The sequence below is a fragment of the Geotrypetes seraphini genome, chromosome 11 (genome assembly GCF_902459505.1).
Source record: "Geotrypetes seraphini chromosome 11, aGeoSer1.1, whole genome shotgun sequence".
NCBI classification, from domain to species: Eukaryota; Metazoa; Chordata; class Amphibia; order Gymnophiona; family Dermophiidae; genus Geotrypetes; species Geotrypetes seraphini.
In genome coordinates this window covers 66,478,085-66,503,486 of record NC_047094.1, presented here as the reverse complement: position 1 = coordinate 66,503,486, position 25,402 = coordinate 66,478,085, and the positions used below count along the sequence as shown (strand labels likewise).

The window sequence follows — 25,402 nt, the reverse complement described above, 5'->3', positions numbered from 1 at the left end:
AGCAGGGCAGGGCACTTGAATATTAAGCCCCTGTCTTATATTCAAATCAACCATTTTTCCTCCTTTTATTGGGGGGGAAAATGAGGGTCTCGACTTATATTCGGATTGACTTATATTCGCAGTCCAATAAAAGGTTATCATCTTATTTCCTTTATGTTTTATTTTATTTCTCTATATTAATTTTACTGCTGTAAAATTAATATATAATTGTAATATATAAAATATTTAACATATAAAAAATTAATATCTATCCTAATTAGATTGTAAGCTCTTTTGAGCAGGGGCCTTCTATTGAATGTTAAATGTACAGCGCTGCAAATACCTTTCAGCACTATAGAATTGATAAATAGTAGTAGTGGTAGCAATTGGCTGTTGCTTGTGTGTGACTTATTCTTGCTGTACACTGCCTTGAGTGACTTTCTTTGAAAAAGCAATAAATAAATATGCTCACATCTATAGTGTTGGCAATAGTAGGTAGACTTTTCAAACACTTTTAAACCAGGCTTTTTGCCAGGATGAGTTAAAATCAGGAGAATAAACTGGATGTTAATGATTGATTGGGTTATTTGCCAGCAAGATCACAGTTATGGGAATTTAATATTCCAGACATTATTCCATAATTAACACTGCTGCTTGTGGTAGGGGGACATGCAACAGCTGATTTTCAGTCTAAGCTATTATTTGGGAACTAGCTACTGGGCTTTGATCTGGGTGTGTTAGAGACCAAGGCCAGAGGGCTAAGAAATTACCCGCACTAAGAGATGATGGGTTGGGATAATTTGAGTAGGTTTTGGGATGTTACATATATTCATGAGCTTTCAATACTGTTTCATAAATCACTGGCAGCAGAATCAATGGTGGTGGAGGGGGGCACATGGAAGCCACGGCCTAATACTTTGCCCACAGAACCAGAAATTAGAGAGCTTAGGGGTGGGGAAGCAAATTAGTTTGCTTAGCCCTTTCAGTGAAAAAGGTGACTTGCTGCCCCTGCTCTACTGTATATAACTGTCTTATTATGTATTTTTAAAATTTTTATTGGAATTGTTTGAATTTACAATAATACAATGTAGAAAATATATCAACAAGAAAAGCGTTGATAAAAGGAATGAATACCAGTATTTAAATGAGAAATAATTTGCAGTTATTACTTGCAGTGTCTTTAGGGGGGGATGTTAGTATAGAATTTTTTAATGCATTTTATTAATTTATAGCAAGTCATTTTACTTAACTTTAAGAAGAGCTGTGTATTAAAGAGAGAGGGAGAAGGTGAATTAGAACAGTGTTTCCTGAAATGTGGTATGTGTACCCCTAGGGGTACAAGAGCCACTTATGGGAGTACATGGCACAAGTCTCCTGCCCCTTTCTGCCAGCAGCATGCCCCCCTCCACTGAAGAGCCTTCATGTCCACGCACTCAGGAAGGTCCTGTTGGCTCCACCTACTTTGACACGTTTGCAGCATAGGGGAGGTACCAACAGGGCCTCACGAGCGATAGACTCAACGGTTCTGCAACAGTTAAGCTAGCGCCATTGCCGGGCCTTGTATAGACTACCTGACATGCAGTGGGAGGGTGGCAGTAGATGGAGGGCTCTTCATCATTGGAGTTAGCTTGGTGTTGCCCAGACTGGAGGGGGGGAGAGATGATGCACCATGGATTTCTCTCTCTCTCTTTCTCTTTCCTCACTCCCTTTGCAGCAAGGGAAGGAATGAGAGAAAGACAGATGGACAGTGTGAGAGAGAGAGGCAGGCATGTTGCCAATGGAGGTGAAGGAGAGGGGAAGAAAAGTTGGACTCATGGAGAGACAGAGAGAGATGTTGGTTGGGGAAGGGAATGAGGTCCGGAGGAGAGGAAGCATACAGGAGGCAGAAAGAAAGAAATGCTGGATGCACAGTCAGAAGGAAGTGCAACCAGAGACTAATAAAATCACCAAACAAAGGTAGGGAAAATGATTTTATTTTCAATTTAGTGATCAAAATGCATCCGTTTTGAGAATTTATATCTGCTGTCTTTATTTTGCACTATATTTGTCAATTTTTTGTAGCTGTTTCGGAGGTGACATTGCATATTTTAAAGTCATCTGCCTTGACCTCTTTGAAAAAAACCAAATTTAAATGATAATTAACATTTTCTCTGCATACAGTGTGCTTTGTGTTTTTTAAATTTTGTGGTTACCATTATATATTGTTAATAAGATTTATATTGTGTGTACATGAAAAATGAATGGAAGAAATTGCATTACAATTAGTTCTATTATTATGAGGTTGGAGTCAGGGGTGGGTCTAGGGCAGAGCTGGGGCAGGTCTGGGATGGAGCTTGGGTGGGGGTACTCAGTTGATATTTGTTAGACTTAGGGGGACTTGGCTTGAAGAAGTTGAGAAACAATAAATTAGAACAGTAGTGAAGATAACATGAGACTATCTTGTATAAAATTTAAAAATATATAATCACACATTCTTCCACCACAGAACAGATCCAGCACAGGTAGCAACAGTGCAAATTTTCCTTATACACACAGACCCAATAGAGACCAGGCAGCAGCAGTACAATCTTCCCTCATGCTATATGAGTGAGTCTGTGAACGCATTAGTGTAAATGTGGTTTTGAGATTGTTGTAGTTAGTGACCTTGAGACAATGGAAACTTTGCTAACCACAGAGCAGCTCGGACAGAAGATGCAGTTAGAATATTCATTTCCTGCATTTTGTACTTCAGACTGCAGCTATTAGCACTGCCAGAGTCTAGTTCATTAGTAAATAATATAAATTAACATTTGATTATTAGACTTGTCTCACCTTCTGTGCAGTACTCATTTATCACACTGGTATATGAAAGGCAGTGAACAAGGTGAGTCACTGGGGCCATGGTCCAATCATTATTTTACCCAACGCAGCATTAAGAATTAGCTTGGGGGTGGGGCCAGAGAGATGTTCCTCACCCTGTGGTATAGTACAGGTTATCACACAATATAGGTCAGGACTAAATAGTTTATTACTGAATCTATGTTGTGGTGTTTAGTATTGATTTGTATATTTTTACACTCTGGATCACATTTTATACAATCTATAATGCAAAGTTGAACATTATTATATTGTGTATGAGCACAATCTTTAGCCAGCCAGGGAGTAGACGCTACCTTTATGAGACAGCTGGAAACTTTGAATTGCCCGCTGCTGGTATTCAATCCCAAATCTCAAGCATGGCATCATGCTATCCTGCCACCAAGATGTGGCACCAGTCTTGTGCACCACCTAGCCTTGCCGTAGGCATCACAAAGATATGGGACAGCTTCTTTCAGCCTAATAGTCCAGGACACAAGTCCTGTGAGCAAGGAGAATAATCCAAAAAATGTCTCTTTTTTTCTGCAGGAGGAACCTTACTAAGTTGTCTCTAATTCTTAGTCACATGCTGGCAGAATTAAAGGCCATTTATCCCAACGGTCAGTACCAGGGAGACACTTACCGTTTCACCAAGATGGAGGCTGCAGACTTCTGGACAAGAGCCTTTGGGGACCGGTGAGGAAACCTTTGTTGAATTTAGGGAAGACCTTGTTTGAATCTTGGAGAAGACTTCAGCTGATTTACACATCTGGGGAATTTAAAATTTAGCTCACACTGCGAATGGCAGACAGAAAGATATTTATTCAGCATTTCTGCTACATATGATAGAACTCAAAATTGCTAGTCTTATCTCTCTCTTTCTCTTAATTTTTATTCTGCTACTCTTGCTCCCTCTACCATTGCCTCTTTTGTATCGGTTGACTCTGTGCTCCTCTTCCCCCAGTCCTTGCTCAAAACTACAATTTTCCTTTCCTTTGTATCTCTGTCTGTAGGGTCATGAAATGGTTAACTGTTGTTTGCATGCTGTGAATAAAACTCTTGTACTTTCTTCACGCCTCTGACTTTGTGTGTCCAAGTGACTTTTTATTTGGCGCCCGAACAGGGACTTGAAGGTCTCTTGACCACTGGTTACTCGATTGGTCACTTGTTTCTGGTCCTACGGCTGATGTGTCTGCTTAGCCGGCTGCCTTCCTTTTGGGGGGTTGGCAGACCTCAGGACGTTTGACCACTTCAACTGACTTATCTAGTCTCAGTTTAAAGTACAAGAATCTGTATCAGTTTAATTCTGTCCTGGAGTGGCCACCATTAGTCCGGAATATGGTCCGACAGTGTGTTGTCGGTTCTAGAATAAAATTCCCAATCAGATGACTGCCACCTCTTGGACACCAACCTATTGGAACACATTCGATGCAGGTCCTATCTGTAGATTTTACCCACATGCCCATTTCCCGTTCCCTCAGTCACTTCTTAGTCTTCACAGACACCCTGACTAGATGGTCAAAGCCTTCCTTACTTGCACTGAACGCGCCAGGGAAGTAACCAAACACCTCCTGAATAACTCCGTGCTTTGATCTCCCTGTTTCTATAGGCAGTGACAATGGCCCTGCTTTCATTGCCGATGTCGTCCAACAAATTGCTCAGGCCCTCCAAATTGAATAGAAATTACATGCTGCTTACCATCCTGAGAGCTCTGGTTAGGTCGAAAGACTAAACAGAACTCTTAAGACCCTTCTCATGAAATGAATTGAAGAAACTAATCTGTCCTGGCCTGTCCTACTGCCTTCTGTTCTTTTTCAGATTAGATGCACCCCATCTAAACCCACTAAATTGTCCCCATTTGAGCTCATGTTCGGCCGGCCACCACCCATTGTAAACCCAGATCCTGGTTCCTTTGCTACTCTGGGATCAGATATCCTCCAGAGTCAGGTCCAATCTTTAGCTAAGGCCCTTCAAGAGCTCCACAAATGGGTCCTGGAAAGGACCCCACTATCGATAGCTACACAAGTGCTCAGGGGTCCAGCATGCATTCTGTGAATAAAACTCTTGTACTTTCTTCACGCCTCTGACTTTGTGTTTCCAAGTGACCTTTCATGTCTATCTCCCAGTTTCAGCAAGGGTACCTGATGCCCTGGGAAAACCTTCAGCTGCACCCTACTCCTCTCTATCCCTTTCCTTCCTGTCTCCTCATCTGTCCATCTACACCTTTTATTCCTTTCTGATCTTCCCCCTAACTAGGGTTACCATATAGCTCCAGAAAAAGGAAATACCACATATATACACTCCGGGTATATTTGCAAATTCACTCTGCTAACAGAAGTCACGTACTTGTGCTCAGAGAACCGCTGATGATAGAGACCGTACGGTGAGCTAGAGAGCCCACCACTAAAACGGCTCATTTCTCAATCACTGCACAATGTGCTTCTTTTGTGATGCTAATAGTTTTAACCTGACACACAATGTTAAAAAACTTTTAAAGGTTTGAAAAAAGACTTACGGCCTCTTATACAAAGCCACGCTAGCGGCTGCCGTGCGGCAACAGCCCCAGAGCCTTTTAAATCTCTATGGGCTTCAGGGCCGTTAGCGCAGCACAGCCACTAGTGAGGCTTTGTTAAAGAGGCCGTTAGATTCATTTAGGGCTCCTTTTACTAAGCTGCGATAGCGGTTTTTAGTGCACGTGCTAGACCTTAATGCCAGCATTGAGCTGGCATTGGTTCTAGCCGCGTAGCGTGGGTTTAGCGTGTGCTAAAAACGCTATCGCAGCTTAGTAAAAGGAGCCCTTAGATTTCTGTTTAACATATTACAGGTCTGGGGTCCTGATGCGTTTTGCTATTTGCTATTTCAGAAGACCCTGACTACTGGGGCGCTCTAACTCTTACTCACACCATTACATCACAAATCTAAACGAATCTAAGTCTTTTTTCATACCTTTAAAAGTTTTTCAACATTGTGTGTTAGGTTAAAACTATCAGCATCACAAAAGAACGAACCAGCCACCTAACCAAATGCCACCTGCACTAACAGTCTTAGGATCTGAAAGATACCTCTTGAATGCACTGAAATGGTTGTGTCTTCACCTATCCATGTCCCTACTGGATAAAGGAAAGAAACAAGCAAACTGGACTTCCTGTTTGTCTGAGTCACAATTCAAATTAGTTTGATTTAAAAAAAAACAGCTTACCAATTCAGTCACAGTGGATGGAGGGGGGGGGGGGAAAGTCCCGAGATCAGCATCGGTGTATAAATTTCCCCTTCTGACAGCAGTGGTGGTGGCAGCAGACAGAACCTAGGCGAGCCGTGCTCCCAAGGGACCAGTCCTTGGGCTCCCAGACTTCCACTGTGCAGGCCAGCCAAGTGGGTGCACTGCAAAGCAGTCTGCCCCTTGGCTACAGACTTCTGACCTCAGAGTCTGAGCTCTCCTGCAGCCAGATATCCCATGCAGGGAGCCTCTGCAGCACCAACAAAAAGCCTCACGATTGGATGAAAAAAACCAGAATTAAATGAAAAATAAATCTGAGCAGAACAGACCGGCTTCTACAATCTTGTATGTGGAGAGACAAACTGAGGAGGAACAGGACAGCCCAGAGTGATGGGAGGCGGAGCAAAGAAAATGCTAATGAGGCTCTCTACACAGATCTCGTGGAAAGGGGTTGACTACTCAAGAGTTCAAGAATGATATGCCTATTGCACTAGAAGTGTCTTATGAGGGTCCTAGCTGAATATCAGGCAGGACCCACAGACGTAAATTAAAATGGCACATTCTTGGCTGGTTATGCCCCATCTATTCAGCATCAATATCTAGACACTCCCCCCCCTGACAATAACTCCCCCCCTCCCCACTCCGCCTCCCTCATGAGGCCTTCCCCTTTTTCCCTACTTTCCTCTTCCTCTGTCTAGTTCGATTAAAGCTGTAATTCTGATAAATAATTGTAAATCTGCCTGTCTATGCAGACCCTAATCTAATTCGATGTAAACCGCCTTGAACTCGCTGGGTATGGCGGTATATAAGAATAAACTATTATTATTATGAAACCTAATATCAGGGCCTAATGCTGACTACTGCAAGCAGAAAATTGACTGATTAAAGTTTAATATTTAAACTAAAACTAAACTAAACTAAAACTTAGCTTTATATACCTTGTCTTCAGTTAGAAAGGAGCTCGACTCGGTTAACAGTAACTAAAAAAAATACTTTAAAAAGTAACAATCAGAAAATATTAATATGACTAGTTTCCAAAGTGTTTAGCAAATAAAATAGTTTTTAAAGATTTACAAAAAAGTTGAAAAGGGCCAGGACCCCTTAAAATAAGAGGAAGTTTGTTCCATAGTTGAGAAAATTTGAAAACCAAGGATATACTGAAATTCTTGACTCCTTTGATTCCTTTCACTGAAGGAATGGAGAGTTGGAATTTTTGGATGCCTCTTGTATAGGAGAATCTATAAGCATTCCATAATAAAGGGACAAGAGGGATGAAGATACCATATAAAATTTTAAAAGTAATATATGCACATTTAAAGTGGATCCTGAGATAGACCAGAAGCCAATGAAGGTTTAAAAGCAAAGGAGACACACGGTCAAATTTACTTTTTCCCAAAATTAATTTCGCAGCGGTATTTTGTATCAGTTGGAGTCTTTGAAGGCAGGTCTTTGTTATGCCGACATAGATAGCGTTACAGTAATCTAGCCAGGATAATCTGATAGATTGGACCAGAACAGAGAAGTGTTGTTGGGGAAAAGGTTTCTGACCTTTCTCAACATTCGAAGGCTAAAAAAGCACTTCTTGACAAGAGAGTTTATTTGATCCTTTGCATAGTGTTAATAGATGCCATTCATCATCTCTTTGCTCCTCTACCTTTCTAGCTTCCTCCTCACACTCTGCCACCTGATTCCAGCTGACAGTAGGAGATGTAAGAAAAGGCGTCAGTGGCATGACAGGCCAGGTGCTTCTCTAACCCTTTTGTCCGGTCATCTTTTCCAGTACATGGTAGAAATCTGTGGAGCACCAGGCAGGTCAAATAGCTGATCTGAACTTTGAACCCCACAGACAGGAGAGGCACCAGTGGCAGGAAGAGCAGGTCAGAGAAGTACTAGGCCTGCTGCACCAGCAGCTGCACTTTTTGACTTCCAGGATTAGAGCTAGCAAACATAAAAACATTGCCCCTAAGTGCTAGAGACCTACCGTACACCACTGATGTCTTTGCTTTGGGGTGACAGGTCCCTACAGTAGCCTAATGGTGATGGTGATAAAGACTGGAGTTGTGGTAGAGTTTGGGCTGACGTTGTGGAGCTGCTTGGGAGAGATATAGAGGACAATGATGTTGGTAGGTTGAATACCTAAGATATGGCAACCTGATGTTTTGTTTAAGTGTTGTTATCTATAAGCACTTCTAGCTAAAGTGATAGAAAGAGTGCAAGTTAACTGGGTAGAATGGTTGAGCCAGCCAGTTGATCTTTACCAACCATTACTATGACATCTATCCTTGTGTCCATGACTCCTCACTCCTTCTCTTTCAGATGCATTGTGCAGTGGGATGAGTTCCAGGAGAAACTGAGCCATGTACATCAGGTGGAACCCGGCCCCATGTCCATTGCCCTGAAGTCCACCATTGACCTGACATGCAACAACCATGTGTCTGTCTTTGAGTTTGACATTTTCACAAGACTCTTTCAGGTATGGGAGATGCAGCTCATTCCAGGGTAGAATTACAGGGTTAAGATTAACTGACACAATAATACAACTCCCAGTGAATCTGTACAAAGATGCTCTTAAGTTGTGGGGTGAGGAGAGGAGGGTTGAAGTATGGTCTCTCAATGATTAGATCCTGGGCTTAATAGAACGAGACTGGTATCTGGTAAAATTGGTAAAGCATCATCTGTTTTGTAAGATGAAGTATGATGGCTGATGTCTTTTATATGAATTGGCAATTTTGATATGTTTGTTTTGTTATTTTTTAAATTATGTATGTTTGGTTGTAATCCACCTTGTTTAAAGGCGGAATATAAACTATCTGGAAAAAAACAATGCAGGCAGAGACATAGATTTCTGCACATTATTCCAGGTAGGATAAGCAACCGGAAGAGAGTTTCAAGGTGAAAGAATGATTTTAAATGTGATTGAAATTATCTCATAGAGCTGCTATCAACCTTGTATAATGTTCAGGGAACAAGAAACTAACTTCTGAGTCTGACTATAAGGAATGATAAAATAGGATGGAAAGAGAGGTACATGGGAAAGTCTATCAGGGAGTGGGGAAAGAGATGGAAAGGAAGGGGACATAGGAAGGGAAACACAAGGAAATCGGAAACAGGGCAAGAAGAATAGGGATAAGCCAGCAGTAACTTGAGAAGGGTGATAGATAACACATGAGTAATAATTCTGGATAATATGGAGTTATGTGAGGTGGGGATAGGTTGGTGATGGATTAAGTTACATTTAGATATGGTCCCATTACCTGCCTATTATCCCCTAGCCTTGGCCAACATTACTGAAGAACTGGACGAGTTTGGCGGTGACACATCCAGGGTACATGGCATTCCTGACCTATGATGAGGTAAAAGCACGGCTCGAGGCCTACAGCAACAAACCCGGCAGGTAGGGACTGGAAGACAAGAGTCAGCATTGGTGGGCAATTGTTTGTGAGATTTCATTTTATTCAGTTCCATTTTGCTTTCTTTATTGAATCTTGTTGAGTTAAATTTCTTTCTGCTACTCTCCCACCCCCATCTCCCCTTGTTTTCACCTACCAGTTATATTTTTCGGTTGAGCTGTACCAGGCTGGGCCAGTGGGCCATTGGCTATGTAACCCATGATGGCAATATCCTGCAAACTATCCCACAGAACAAGCCCCTCTTCCAAGCTCTGATTGATGGCTACAGAGAGAGATTGTAAGTAAAACAATAGAGAAAATATCACAGATTCTCAACTGATAACTGAGCATGAAAAATTAATTGTATGTATACAGGCTGTAAACAACATGACCTGGTAAAGACATCACAAGTTCTTAACCTGAGCCAAACTGTGTGGTTGGTCGTGAGGTTAGGTTGGCTATAGTGGTGTTGGTTAAAAGATGGATTGGGTTGGTGAATCTTGTTGAAAGGAATATTGAGTTTGGTGGTCCTTATTGAAATGTGGGTTTGAGTTAATGTGTGGATGAGAACTGGATTGAGATGGTAACTCACATTAATAGATGGATTGGATTTAGTTGTTTTTGTTAGATTAATCCTTTTTACTCAAAAAGTAAGAATTGAGTTTGGTGGTTCTGCTAAAAGGGTAGGTTAGATTAGGTTTAGCAATTTTGGTTTAAGCTGAACAGAATTTAAAGATTATGACTGAAATGAAAGTTGTGTTTTCTGGTTATGGTTGAAGGGTTGGGTTAATTGTTTTGGTTGCCAAGAGAGACAAATTGATCCAGTCCTGATTTTATCTCCTTGATGTTGTTTGGTCTCAAATGGCAGTCAATAAAGTTTTTTGTATAATAATATCAATTTGATTCCCAGAATGCTTGGAAATTTTTAATTTAAAAGACATAATTTTGTAAAACAAAAATCTACCATACTTGGAACAACATACATTTTGCATCTGTATCTTTATGATTCCAAAATCCTTGACCCGAATTAATGGAGATAAAACCACTGCCATGCATGAATAATAATGAGTGTAAGAGAATTGTCCAGTTATGGGGTGGTACATCATGGATTCATACCCCAGAGCCCTCACAAAAAAAACCCATTTACTTTGCCTAATTGTTTCCCTTTTTCATTCAAGGCATACACATTTATCCAAAAGAAGCAAGGTCTTTCTGGGGAATAAGATTTCTCTTCAAGGTCCTGTCATAGGGTGCCCTTCCAACAATCACTCTGAGACAAATATGAGGTGCTCCAACTAGTGGTGTAGTGGGGTGGGGGCAGAGGGAGTGGAATGCCCCAGGTGCTGTCCTGACAGGGGCACCGGCACCTCTCCTCCTCTTCAAAATCTTCACCAGTAAAGAGCAGCCTCTCCCAGCTGCTGCTCATGCCAGCCTCAGTTCTCCTTCTGACATCACTTCCTGGTTGCTGAGTCTGGCACGAGTAGCAGCTACAAGATGCTGTTTGCTGTGCTGAACATTTTGAAGAGGTACATGGGCAGGAAGAGGGGTAGGGGAAGAGGTATGTTGAGGGGTACAGGGTACAGTGATACAGGGTACCACTGCCCCAGGCACCTCCTTCCCTCACTATGCCACTGGCTCCAACTCTCTTTACTGAAAAAAAGGACATAATAAGTCCTGCTAATCAATAAATCCATGAAGACTAACTAACACCGTATGACACATTTCAATCCTCTGAAGTAACCCACTCTACTCTGTAACACCTCTGGACATGTCCAGAAATCCTCTTCTGTAATCCACCTTGAACCGCAAGGTTAATGGCGGAATAAAAATCACTAATGTAATGTAATATGTTATTGAGTAAACACTGTAGTGTTCCACATTCTTCCTTAGTCTGTGTATGTGATTCCTTTTAAAATTTAAGCAATCTTTTAGAAGCAGGGGTTTCTGGTGTACCAAGGCAAACCTATTCCCTTCTGAATCTAACACACTATTTTTTCTTTCTGTGATCAATTTCCATACAGAGTTTACTCAATAGGAATAATCTTGTATATAGCACCTTCTTTAGTAGTCCAGCACTTGAATGGGACTTCTTTCTCCATGTCCTGTCAGCTCGAGGGTCAAACTGCTGCTCCACTCCTTATTTAAACAGTAGGCAGAAGGATGGGTAAAACCTCTGCCCTTCACAATCACTTCACACTGGACATGAACTCAAAAACCAAGGGAGGCTTCACAAAAATGAAAATTTTCAGAATCCAGTTCCATCGTTAATCTTGGACAAGTATTCCAAGAAGTAGAAGGGATGGGTAAAAAATCATCAGTACCAAAAGGGAAGGAAGCAACAGAATCTGTGAAAGAAGAGAAAAAAAAATCTTCAATGAATTAAATCAGCAAATGAGATAAAACAAGTGATAATTGCATAAGTACAGCAGGAAATACAAAGTGTTGCTCCAGGAATCATACATTGATCAAAACTGGACACATGAACGGTTAAGGCCAGATGAATTGAAACCTAAAGGTAAGCAATTCACAGCTTCAGCCCAGGTCAGTGGATTACGAATGAGATGGTTTACAGCAAGCATTGACAATATTGGTGCAACAGACATCTGTAGATTCTATAAGAAAGAGCTAGAAACAGTTACTCATCTCGTGGCTGGCGCAAAATGCTCATGGAAAATTTTCATACAAAAAGGCACAACAGGGAAGCTTGTCTCACCCATTGGAAACTCTGTAAGTATTATAACATCAATGTACTGGAAAAGCATTGGGATTATGACCCAAAGAGAATTGTGTAAAATGAAAGCGTTATGATCACCTGAGATATCCCCATCCTGAATGATAAAAAGCTGGATGCAAGAAAACCAGACATAGTGGTAAAAGAGAAAAACACCAGAATGGCATTAATTATAGAGATTGCACGGTGAATCACGTGGAAAGAGGGAAGGTCCTCATGTGCCAACAAATACAGTCCAAGACCATGAAAATATTGCAATAAAATACAGAAATATTTCCCATCAATTTGGCAGCCACAGTGTGGACCAAAAGCAACTTCCAAGCACACCTGGATAAACTGCCTATACATGTTCCATTTTATGAACTCCAGAAGGATGCTGCTCTCCTCAGCACAATGCAAGTATGAGTAAGCATTAGCAGTAAATCTGAGAGACTGAGATCATACTCCACATATCCAAGCTTAGAAGCTCATTCCTGTCATGGTATGTGCATAAAATAACTCCTTTGGAGACACTGCCCAGAAACAAAACTTGGGTAGGCACAAAGGCTGAGCCTTAAGCAAAAGCACTGATTCTCACCCAACAACCTGTAATCCACCCAAAAAATCCACACTCTGAGAGTCTCTGACATATATAAGAAATGGTATTATTATTGTAGCCATCCAGAAGGGGGCTGCTTTAACCAAATGGTATACACCTCATTTACCACCACCACCCTCCCCTTTCACAAAGCTACACTAGTGGCTGCTGCTGTGGTAATCGCACCGACATCCTTAGGGAATTAATAGACATTGGAGTGTTTGCCGCACGGCTTTGTAAAAGAAGCCCTTAACTCTGATTTGATATTGCCATCAATGTAGGAGCATACTGTGCTAGTGAGGGTCCTTATAATTAATAATAATAATAATAATTACATGGAGATGTTTTTCTTACAAAACTCAACTACATGTCCATGCTTGCAATATAGTTAAACCAGAGCTGGCTCATCTTATCCCCTTGACATGAAGCTATATGGTCACCCTGGTTCTGGAGAACAGCTGGATTGGGTTTCATTATTGTTTAAAAGTGAGTTGAGTGTTAGTGATTCTGGCTCAAGATTATATTGGGTTTAGTGCCTTTCACTGTGAGCAATATTGAATATGGCAGTTTTAAGTTGACAGATGTATTTGGTTTAATGGTTCTGGCTGATATCTCTGTTGCCGTTGATAATGCTGGTTGGAAACTGGGTTGGTAATTCTGATCAATGAACTGAATCTAGGTTCTTACGGTATGTTATTGTTGTGTTTTATGCTTTTCCAGCTACCTTTATCCTGATGGAAGAAACAATAACCCTGACCTCTCGGAACTTTGCAAACCTTCACCCCACAAACATATTGAAGTGTCCAAGGTCAGTACTTACTCTCTGATCTCTGTGTCTCATCTCTCTTGGCCAGCTCTGTTCTTTTTAACTTCTCTTGTTTCTCTCCAGGGTCAGCTTTGTTCTCTAATTTTCGGTGTCTCTCTCCAGGGTCTCCCTCCAGGGTTGATGTTGCTTTTTGAAGCTCAGTATCTTCCGCTACCCTTGTTGCTTCAGCAGTGCTGTTCTCTGAGTCTCGATGTCTCTTTCCTATGTTGACTGCAAGGACTAGGGCTGGTCGCTGAGTCTCATCCTGTTTTCCTCTTTGGCAATGTTCTCCCTGAAATCTCTAGGAACAGTACCAGCTTTATTGTGAGATGGGATCCACCTTCCAGCTTTGCAAGATCTGTGCTGAGAATGACAAGAATGTGAAGATTGAGCCCTGTGGTCACCTCATGTGCAACAGCTGCTTGATTGCCTGGCAGGTAAGGGGTTAAATCCTGAAAGATCTCCTTACCTAGAAGGCAAGAGTTTAGATTCCAAAGGGCCTTCTCACCTAATCGGTTAAAGAATCACAGTGGGACAGACGGAGACCCACAGACTCAGACAGAAAACCAGTATATCCACAGAACTACGAACAGATTGACTGTGGGTCTCCTAACTTCATTACCTCACTGGTAGACCTCTTTTCTCTCACTTTCTTAACAGCAATCAGATGGCCAGACCTGCCCCTTCTGCCGCTGTGAGATTAAGGGTCGGGAGGAAATATTCATTGATCCCTTTGCTTGCCACAGTATCCCAGCAGAACGGATAGCGGAGAGCAAGGTTCATGCTGTTCCACCCTCAGAGCAAGAGGATGAGGACCTGGAGGATATGGAGATGGTAAAGAAGCAGTTTGCGGCTATGATGAAGGTTAGAAGGATTATCACCATTGCTTAATGAGAGTATTCTCCTGGCCCCTGGTAATAGAACACTGCATAGGTAGCTCTAAATCTAATAGATGCTGGCACTGTAATCTGGAACCAGGGACATTGGATCTTCTACTTTATTACTGTCCCTGTATTAAGTTATTTTGGAATTCAATTTGGACTCAAGTAAATTCTCTATTGGAAAACCATGTTGCTCTTTCTTATGATACAGTTTTATTTGGAATGGTTATGAGAAAAAAGAGTCAAATATCATCACACAACAATAAACTTTTGTTAATTATGACAGGGGTTGACATTCAACATATTACCAATAACTGGAAAAATTACAATAATCTTAGTTACACATTCTGGTGGAATTCATTATGTCATATTTTTAAGATGGAAAGAGCAATAGCGTTGCAAAAAGGGAATTATAACTTTGTAAAGATTTGGGGGCCATTGGAAAAGTATTGTAATGAATAGGCATCATTTTTCTTCCTTTTTTAGATTTATTCTATGCACACTCAGGGGGGAGAGTGGATTTAGGGAGGAAATTTTATAATTATGTTTATAATAATAGTATAATATATTTTATATAGATTAACTGATGAAGGGTGGGTGGGTAGGGTTTTTATCATTAATAATAATAATAATAATAACAGCTTATATACCGCAATACCGTGAAGTTCTATGCGGTTTACAAAAGATTAAGCAAAGGTACAAATTGACTGACTTCAAGAGGGGAAGAAGAAAGAGAAGTAATTAGACAGAAAATTCATTGTTGAGGAGAAAAGTGATCAAAAGGACAGTAGGTCGCTATTGAGGGGAAAGAGATAAGTGGATCAGTTGTCAAGATGTTTTAGGAACAGGTGTGTTTTTAGACGTTTCCTAAATTCCTTATAAGTAGAGGGCGAAAGTAATTGTTCTAGGTCTTTACCCCATGATGCTGCTTGGTGTGAGAGAAGGAATTCATGATTAATGGTCTATTAGATTTTATGTGTTAGATTTTAAAGTGCTATATTGGAATCAATGTATGATATATTTATGTGCACTTGTTGTTTGATTTTAAAATGAATAAAGAATTGGGAAAAAAAAAAAAACAGAACACTGCATAGGTGGAATGCAAATGTACAGCTTGGGCCTCCTTTACAGAATACTTTTTCCCAAAGGCCCAGATGGAAAAGGAAACCCCAAGAAAGTTGGTCTCTCCCCCACACCCCCTTAAATTCCTCTTCACTTCCTCCTGTTCTTCTGGAACTAAAATCTGGACCCATCGCCCCGCCTCCAGGCCCACCCAGTTCCACCCGAGTCATGTCCTGTTCCGCCCCCAGCCACACACACCCCTTCAACCTGTTCACTTGTCAGGAGGACATCTGCACATGTGCTAGTATGACGTGATGATGTCACTGCGTTGCATCCCGGCATGCGCAGATGCCCTCCTGACATTGCTCCTAGTTGGAAGCTTTTCAAAACCTGGACTTAGTGCTGGGTTTTGTAAAGCTGTCCAGGGAAATCCAGATGTCTGATCACCCTATCCTGTCCTAATCAATGCTCCCTAGCACCGCCCTCTCCCTTTCATTTCATCATATTGTGGCCCAGGTTTTAATTGATGATTTTACTTTTTTTCAGTTTCCCATGAGCTTAAAAATTTAGGTGTAATGTTAGATTCTGGTTTAAAATTGAGAACGCATCTAAATAATTTGGAAAAGTGATCTTTCTCAAGTTTCAGATACTTAGACATATGAAACCTTACTTAAATAAAGATAACTTTTGAATAGTTCTTCAGTTAATAGTATTATTACAATTGGATCATTGTTGCAGATTATTTTTTTTAATTTTTTTATCTATGTGAACAGTATTAAGGATGTTATAGGTTGTTCAAATTGATTTGCATATACTTCTTCCATTGTATTAGCCGGAGCAGCTCAGTTTGAGAACATAATTCCTGGTTTGGGGTGGGGGTTTTTTGCACTACTTACATGGTGTATAAAATCTACATGTCTCACGTTAATTTGTAAGGCTCTAACAATGAAGCACCAGTTTATATTGCTGTATTGTTGAAAATGTATCATCTGTCACACTGGTTAAGATCAGAAAACCAGGATTTATTAGGTGTCATCTATCATGCAGTAAAGTAACAGATTTAACAGTGTGCAGGAGAGAGGGGGGGGTCATGTTTCGTAGCATAGAGTTAGTACATGACTCCAGAAAAAAATATAACAGCGTGCAGGAGAGAGGGGGGGTCATGTTTCGTAGCATAGGGTTAGCACATGACTCCAGAAAAAAGAGGATGGCTTGAGATATCTAGGTTTTACTTCCACTGAAAGAAATGGAAGTAAGGAGCACAGATAGAGACATCTGGGTTTTACTTCCATTGAAAGCAATGGAAGTAAAACCTAGATGTCTCAATCCATCCTCCTTTTCTGGAGCCACATGGTAACCCTATCCTAGCACAAGAAGCCAAATGACATGAGTACAGTTCCCAGCAAGAGGAAAACAATAAGGAGGAGGAGCTTGTGTGGCTGTCAACTGAGAGATATGTTACACCTTGGCTGAGAACACTTCACTGGGTGCCTGTCAAATTTTGAATTCTCTTTAAAGTTCTTATTTTGGTGTTTAAAGTTGTTCACCATGGCATCCCCTGGCACAAGTATGCTATCTCAAAGTCCCTCCTTGAGGGCCGCAATCCAGTCGGGTTTTCAGGATTTCCCCAATGAATATGCATTCAAAGCAGTGCATGCGCATAGATCTTATGCATATTCATTGGGGGAAATCCTGAAAACCCGACTGGATTGCGGCCCTCAAGGAGGCTCTAGATCCTTAAGGTCAGAAGGGGCGATACGATTGTCATTAAGCAAGTTGTCACAAGTACATTATGAAAATACAAGGGTATCTGCAATTTCCATATCAGGGTGTTATTTTGGAATAAATTGACAGGGCCATTGAGAGCACTTCTGGATTTACAAAAGTTTACGAAAATACTTAAACGTACACTCTTTGTGGAGACATTTAAATGAATGAATTGTAATATTTCATGGAGATATTAACATTATTGGATGAGGAGGTGTTTTAATGATTGAATTCAATTGTATGGAGATTGTCATTACTGTATGTTATTTGTATGTATGTCCTATTATTATGACTGTATTGTTGTAAGCCGCTTAGATATAGGTGGGTAAGAAATCTTATAAATAAATAAAATATCCTTCATTGAGCACTGAAGGCAGAGGCAACTAGGAAGAATGTGTGGGCCAACCTTATGAACTGATGTTGCATCCACTGTCAGTTGCAGACTTCTCCCAACTTCTTACTCTTCCTCACATCTCCTATTCCATTCCAGCTTGAATCAACTGGTTGTTTCTCAGCTCCAACTTCATCGTTTTCTTTGCCTCCCGTACCTCCTCGCCTAGACTTAATCCAACAACACTCATCAGATTCAGCTCCAGTCGTCAACCCACCAACACTACTCAAAGTAAGTGCTTCACCTTTCTCTCCAGCAGATGTATATCTGTCTTAATTTTCCTGCACAATGTATGTGTCCTTGTCAGTCAGTTAGATCACTGTGTGGTTCCATCCTAGCAGTGGCCGCATATCTGTTTTCTGACAGGATATCTTAGAAGCTTAAGAGATCAGCTTCTGTTCACAGGCTTCAGGTTCCTCTGCCACCTCTTCGGTCACTCAGAGTCCATCCAGTTGTTCAGCGACACAGCGATTCTCTGCTCAACAGCCAGATGCCTGGGTTCGAAACCGTCCCCTGCCCAGTATCCCTGGGAGCTCTGCTGCAGGGTCAGAAGTCTCTGCAGCTCAGTCCACCACCAGCTCTTCAGCAATGACAGGTGGGGCCTACACCAAAGTGTGGCTGAAAGCATCTGATCTTATCAATGGGAACCTGAGTCCAGATGCAACCAGAAGGCAGTATTCAACCGGCAACTCATCACCAGCTACAGCTCCTCCCAAAGTGAGCAGCCCACCTCTGCCAATCGGTGCACAGGTGAGTGACTACAATAGACTAAGACACCTTACAAAGGGCAGGCAAGAGACTAGTGGTCAATTCTGAAATGCCCTAAGCACATAACCTCGGGGATTAGGGGGGGGGAGTCAGTATTCAAAGCGGTTTAACCAGGCAAGACGGTACCTGTTATTCAATGACACTTGGGTGGTCCATGGGCAGAGCCTGGGCAAAGCCAGAGGTTATCCATATAGCAGGTCATATTCAGGCTATCCTACTTTATCTTGTTAGATATCTAGTTAGTAGTCTGAATATGGCACTTCCACGTTGGCACTGAAACTGGAATTTTAGTGCTAACTGGTAATAGTATTGAATGTTCAGCTTTATTTTAACTGTGGCAGCCAGCTTTTTGCTCAAACACTAATAACTACAGTTCAATATTGGGCAGGGTTACCATATTTGTGAAGACTAAAAAAAGAGGGCACATGACCCTATCCACTCTCCACCCACAGCCCCACCCTCACTCCACCCATTTCCTTGGTCTCTCTTCCCATCCTCTGTACCCTTTTAGTGCTTTTCTTTCTCTCTCTCTTTCTCTCCCTCCAACCCTCCTCCCTCGCAGGGTACTTCTCTCTCTCTCTCCTCCCTACCCCTGCAGATGCCCCTCTCTCTCTCTCCTTTCAACCTCCTCTCCTGCTGTTTGTCTCTCCCCTTCCATCCAGCACTACCCTACTCCATGCTTTTTTCGCCTGCACTCTCTCCTTTCCATAATACTTCTCTAGCCATCCCTCCCTCTATTCTGTTTCTCCAGCCCCCCTCCCTCCCTCTATGCTGTTTCTCTAGCCTCTCCCCCTTCCTCCCTCTATGCCATATCTCTAACCTCCCTTCCTCCATGATGTTTGTTCAGCCCCTTCCCTCCCTGCTGTTAAACCAGCCCCTCTCCCCCTCCCTCCCTCCCTCCCTCCATGCTGTTTCTCCAGCCTCCCTCCCTCCATGCTGTTTCTTCGGCCCCTCCCTCCCTCCAACCTCCGATGCTGCTTCCCCTCGCAATCTCTCTAACTTCTGACTTCCTCTCCTAGCTGCTCCCCAGCTGGCTGCTGTAATTTAATCTTCGGGCAGCCAGCAGCAGCATCTATGAAGTGAGCCTGCTACCGCCGGCCTGCCCCAGAAGCCACCTCACTGCAAGTCCTGCCATTGCAGGAACAGGAAGTCACTGCATAGAGGTGGCTACTGGAGCAGACTGGTGGTAGCAGGCTTACCTCATTGCTGCTGCCGCCGGCTGCCCAAAGATTAAATTACAGCAGCCAGGAGGAGGTAGGAGAGGGAGTCAGGGGACAGAGAGATCGTGAGAGGAAGCAGCATTGGAGGTCGGAGGAGGGAGAGTAGGGGACTGAAGAAACAGAATGGAGAGAAGGGGGTTGGAGAAACAGGAGGGAGGGGAGCTGAAGAAACAGGTGGGGGAGTCAGGAGAGCCAGCTCCCCCATTTTTGAAAAACTGTATAGGCAGTGGCGTAGCGAGGGTAGAGGGCGCCTAGGGTGCACTTCCGCGCCCCTCCTGCCACATATGCATCCTGTTCCCAAACCCCAAGAATCCTCTGCAAATACATCACTAGGAGCTTGTTAGTATTCAAATTAGCTCTCCTAGCGATGCAACCTAGGGGTTACAGCTCTGGAAGGACAGAGAATTAGCATGATATTTGAAGAAAGATAGTTAGCCTGGGTCTTAGAGACCACAAGAAGAGTCAACAGAAACTTAGAAATCTCCCTGGAGGGAATGAGAAAATCATGTGGGTTAAAAGTCCCCTTTTTCTGACCATGTGAAGAGAGAGCAGTCAACATGGATAAACTCTTTTTTCAAAATCACTTCTGCAATTATGCATCATTTCCACATGTACATAATGAAGTGAAATGTCACCCAAAAGTGATGTAATCCAAAGAAAGAGCAGCCAGGCAAACCAGCTAGCGGCAAACAGAGTATATTAGCAATCTTCCAACACAGGGCCAGTTCTGATTGCATAAATGGCTCAAAAAAATATTTCTGCAAGGTGCGTCTGTTCCTTTCACAAGTATTTAATGAGCCCCGCTGCAGGCAGATGTTTCTGCCAAAGATGTTGGGTGGTTTTTATGATGGTGTTGGAAGATTGATACTAACAAACTGCGGCTGCTACTAGCCGATTCTCTTTCTTTGGATTATTGGACTTCTGCTGTGGCCTTTCTGGGCCTCTCTGCTGTTTCCGACCCAAAAGTGATGCCCAAGGCACAAAAGCTCTATAACCAAAAAAAACTCTGATATTATGAAAAATCAATCATTTTAAGAAAACACTTTCACAAGAAAAATGCACAATGTCTGATGGTTAATCGGTACACCAACGGTGGCCAGTGTTTCACAAGTCTGCTGCCTCAGGGTGCTTCAAATGGGACGCCAAAACGCATCTCCTGCAATCAACCAGAAGAGAAGTTGAAAATCATTTCTTCTATCTTTTAGCACAAAATAGCACCGCACAAGACTTTTATCCTTTGCAGTGAAATGGAGGTTTTTTGGCCAATGAGGTTAACGCCTAACCACCTTCAACCACCCCTTGTGGCGGTGGGAGGGCCCTAGTCTGAGGCTTTTTCCTCCTGTTTTTCAATTGCACTTTGCAATTAAGCCTGAGCTGTGCTGTTTCTATCCATCAGACATTGTGCATTTTTCTTGTGAAAGGGTTTTCTTAATAATAACAAAAGCTCTATAAACCACCACTGGGTATGGCTGACTGTAGGGGAAATGCTCACACTCATCAGCTTTATTTATTCCTTCCTTCTTACAGTCAACAGCGCCATATCTCTCAGGTCTCAGGAATCTTGATAGACAACAAATTCCACAATCTCCTCCCGCTCAGAGCAGCCACTGTTCTTCTGAACACATGTCCATCTACACACTGTCCTGGTAAGTGAGGTTAAACGTGGTAACACAGCATAACATTTGTATACCGCATTACCCTTCAGATCTATGCGGCGTAACAAAAGTAAAATACTGCTACAACACAGAATGAAATACATTTTGAATCTTTCAAACATTTCTTAAATAAATAAGTCTTTAGTAGTTTCCAAAAATGTTGATATGATGTAGATGCAAAAAAATAATTGACGAAAATCAGTATCTCAAGTAGCTGCTTGAAATGACAGTAGTCGATTATGATATCTTTTATAGCGGCAACCTTTGGGCACCGGAAAATCAAAAAGGGAAGTTATCCGGGTAGAACATCTATGATAGAAAAAAATTAATTGATCAACTAAATAGGTTGGAGCCATGCCAGATATTACTTTGATAGAACTTAAACTGCACTCTAGATGTATACCGATTCTTCCAGCTGTGCACTGATCCTCCTTCTGTCCTCCTACGTCACCATCCAGCTACTTCATTCAGATGCCACAGATACATTAACTATCTATCAACCATCTATTGTCCGTTTCTCCAGTCTTCCATTTCCCCCATGCATTATCAAGGTGTCAGCATTCATCCAGTCAACTGTTTCTCCAATAAGTCATTATCTGTTCAATAATCCAGCCCTGAATCTTGCTAACAGTCCTTCCGAAATGCAGCAAAGGTTATCTGCTTCTCTACTATTTATCCCTCATTTGTTTTCCTCTTCCAGGGTTCTCATTTCAAACTACTAATCAGCCATCTTTTCATCTGTACAATTATCTATCAATCACCTGGTCCTCTTCCAATCTGTCTGTCCCCATATTCATCTTTTCCCAGTGCTCCACACTTTCCTGCACAGCACTGGAAGGTCTTTATGTACTAACCTGTGAAGTTCTAGTATACACTTAATGATAATCAAATGATTTAACATCTGTTGCAGCAATGAAGAAAGGAATCCGGAGCACGCTGTGTCCCAGAGTTCACAGAATCTGCTGGACTTGCAATCAGGTGAGCATACTACATTCATCCCAACTCCCCTCCCATCTGAGCAATCTCTCACAGCAAGGAACGCCTCCGGAGAAGTCAGTTTAGGTCATTGGGAATTAGTTACATTATCAGGAAATCTATCTGCATAATCACAGTAGTAGTGCCGGAATTTGAGGAAGTCACTCACTGCTGGAGCGGAGAGAGCCTTCAGTGGAGTGCCACTCTGGAAGCGTGGATTTGGATTTCATTAATTGTTTTTCTAAATCTAAGCTCAAGACAAATTACGTAGTGCACTTAGGAGCCTGAAGAGGATTCCTCCTGCCTCCCACTAAACAGCAGGGATAGACCAGTAGATGCTAATGGAGAGGTTTGACCCTATATTATATGAGGGATCAAGAGAGTGGGAGGTGTCCATATTTTACAAGGGGTAAGGAAGTGGGGGTTTTTTCCACATTCACTGGCCCCTTTAACTTCATCCCTGGGAACATGCTGGGAACTTTTCATGAATAACACAGCTTGTGAAGTTTAATTCAAGTTACATTGTTCTTTTTGCATAATAATGAGCTACTTGGCATATAAGGCAGCTCATTATTTTGCATACATTGGATTATACATTTTTTCAACTAAAATGCATAATTGGCAAATATTGTGCATTAGTAAATAAATCCCTAATTTGGACCTGAGGCGATAGAAGGCTAAGGGGGCAATTCTATAACTGGGCACCTCCACTTTGGGAATCAGATGCCACATGGTGAGAGCTATTCTATAATGGCTTTTGGGCAAACAGATTTCATACCTTGAAACCAGATCTAGGCATGCCTTGCATTTATGCACCTGCCAGTGGCATAGTGAGGGTGAGAGGCACCCAGGGCGGTGGCACGCCTACGCCCTCTTCTCAGCCTCTTCCCCATCCGCTCCTTCCCTGCCCTCTTCTGCCGCACGGTCATTTCCCTTCCCTTCCCCTGTACTTCTTTAACATTCCTGGCACGAGCAGCAGCCCCAATCTGCGGCTCGCTCCAGTGTCAGCTCTTACTATCATGTCACTTCCTAGGCGCGGGTCCAGGATGTGACATCAGAGGAAGAGTTGATGCTGGCACAAGCAGCAGGTTGAGGTTGCTGCTTGTGCTGGGAATGTTAAAGAGGTCTGTGGCATAGCCAGACCAGTTATGCTGGGTGGGACTTCCAAACCACCAATCCCCCTTTGCCCTGCATTTCTCTCCCTCTCCTCTGCCCCCCAGATCTGGTGCTTGCTTCCGCCTGTGACCCAGCAATTCCCCTTCCCCAGTGAACCTCACCACATTCGCAGGTGGCAGCACTGTGAGACTCAAAAGTAAAGGAGAGGAATATGTTGAAGCTGATAAAGATAAGGCTGATTGGCTTAATAAATATTTCTGTTCTGTGCTCACAGCTGAAGCACAGGGAGTGGGACCACAGAAGACAAAAGCAAATAGGGCTGGAGGTGTGGTAGACCCTGATTGATTTTCAGAGGACTGTGTTCTTGAGGAGCTACAAAGCGATGGGGCCGGATGGTGTACATCTGAGGGAACTTAGGGAAGTTCTGGCGGCTCTGCTGACTGATCTTTTTAATGCTTCTCTAGAACTGAGAGTGATACCAGAGGACTGGAAAAGGGTTGCTGTGGTCCCTCTGCACAAAAGTGGAAGTAAGGAAGAAGTAGGGAACTACAAGCCAGTAAGTCTGACTTCTGTAGTAAGTAAACTAATGGAAATGCTTTTAAAACAGAGAATAGTAACGTTTCTGGAATTCAGTGGATTATAAGACTCAAGGCAACATGGATTAACTAGAGGCAAGTCTTGTCAGACAAATATGATCAATTTCTGTGACTGGGTGACCAGAGAATTGGATAGAGGGAGAGCGTTAGATGTGGTGTATTTAGATTTTAGCAAAGCCTTTGACAGTGTTCCACACAGGCATCTAATAAATAAGCTGAGTGCCCTCGGTATGGGCCCCAGAGTGATGGATTGGGACAGGAACTGGTTGGGTGGAAGAAGGAGCAATCTCAGTGGAGATCGCTCTGAGGAAAGGGATGTTACCAGTGGTGTGTCTCAAGGTTCGGTTCTTGTGCCTGTTCTTTTTAACATTTTTAACATAGGGATATTGCTGAAGGGATGTCGAGTAAGATTTGCCTCTTTGCGGATGATCCCAAAATCTGCAATAGAGTCAACACCCCTGATGATGTAAATAACATGAGGAAGAACCCAGCGAAGCTTGAAGAATGATCTGAAATTTGGCAACTAAAATTTAATGCTAAAAAATGCAAGGTCATGCATTTGAGTTGCAAAATCCTGAGGGAACGGCATGGTTTAGGGGGGTGAAGAACGTTTGTGCACGACAGAGGAGCGGGACTTGAGTGTGACAGTATGTGATGATCTTAAGGTGGCCAAACAGGTTGAAAAGATCCCAGTGAAAGCTAGAAGGATGCTAGGGTTCATAGGGAGAGGTATGGCCAGTAGGAAAAAGGAGGTATAATGCTGCAGTACAAGACTCTGGTGGGACCTCATTTAGAATATTGTGTGCAGTTCTGGAGACCGCACCTTCAAAAAGATATAAACAGGGTGGAGTCAGTTCAGAGGAAGGCTACTAAAATGGTTGGTGGTCTTCATCTTAAGGCATATGGCGACGGACTTAAAGATGTCAATATGTATACTTTGGAGGAAAGACAGGAGAGGGGAGATATGATAGAAACATTTAAGTACTTTACCTATGTGGTATAAAGGAAGCTCCAGAATGAGAGGGCATAGGATGAAGTTAAGAGGTGATAGGCTCAGGAGTAATCCAAGGAAATACGTTTTTACAGAAAGGGTGGTAGATACGTGAAATAGTCTCCCAGTAGAGGTGGAGGAGACAAAGACTGTGTTTGAATTCAAGAAAGCATGGGACTGGTACGTGGGATCTATTAGGGAGAGGAGAAGATAATGGATGCTGTGAATGGGCAAACTGGATGGGCCATTTTGCATTTATCTGCCATCATGTTTTGATGTTTCTATGCATGGATCTCCACAGGCTTCCCTCTACCACATCCTGACAGTTGAAACATGAAGTGATGTCAGCAAGGGTGGAATTTGGCAGAGGCTAGCCTGCAGAGATCAGCACAGGCAGAGGATGTGCGCTCCTGCTTCTAGTTACAAATGTGTTAATGTAGATAGGTG

At 42.4% G+C, this 25,402-nt stretch overlaps 1 protein-coding gene across 2 annotated transcripts in view; it reads left to right on the top strand.

The window, feature by feature from the left end:
- The window catches only part of LOC117345646 (E3 ubiquitin-protein ligase CBL-C-like), a 46,310-nt gene that overhangs the window by 5,331 nt on the left and 15,577 nt on the right, over window positions 1-25,402 (top strand). The window contains exons 2-13 of one of the 2 annotated variants that reach the window (XM_033914585.1): window positions 3,364-3,510; window positions 8,348-8,504; window positions 9,304-9,425; window positions 9,581-9,718; window positions 13,449-13,536; window positions 13,839-13,970; window positions 14,194-14,397; window positions 17,734-17,865; window positions 18,040-18,384; window positions 21,150-21,268; window positions 22,188-22,255; window positions 23,833-23,924. In XM_033914585.1, coding sequence (XP_033770476.1) covers window positions 3,364-3,510; window positions 8,348-8,504; window positions 9,304-9,425; window positions 9,581-9,718; window positions 13,449-13,536; window positions 13,839-13,970; window positions 14,194-14,397; window positions 17,734-17,865; window positions 18,040-18,384; window positions 21,150-21,268; window positions 22,188-22,255; window positions 23,833-23,924 — 1,744 coding nt within the window. The remainder of the gene's footprint in view (window positions 1-3,363; window positions 3,511-8,347; window positions 8,505-9,303; window positions 9,426-9,580; window positions 9,719-13,448; window positions 13,537-13,838; window positions 13,971-14,193; window positions 14,398-17,733; window positions 17,866-18,039; window positions 18,385-21,149; window positions 21,269-22,187; window positions 22,256-23,832; window positions 23,925-25,402) is intronic. The other variant, XM_033914584.1, reaches the window with a different exon arrangement.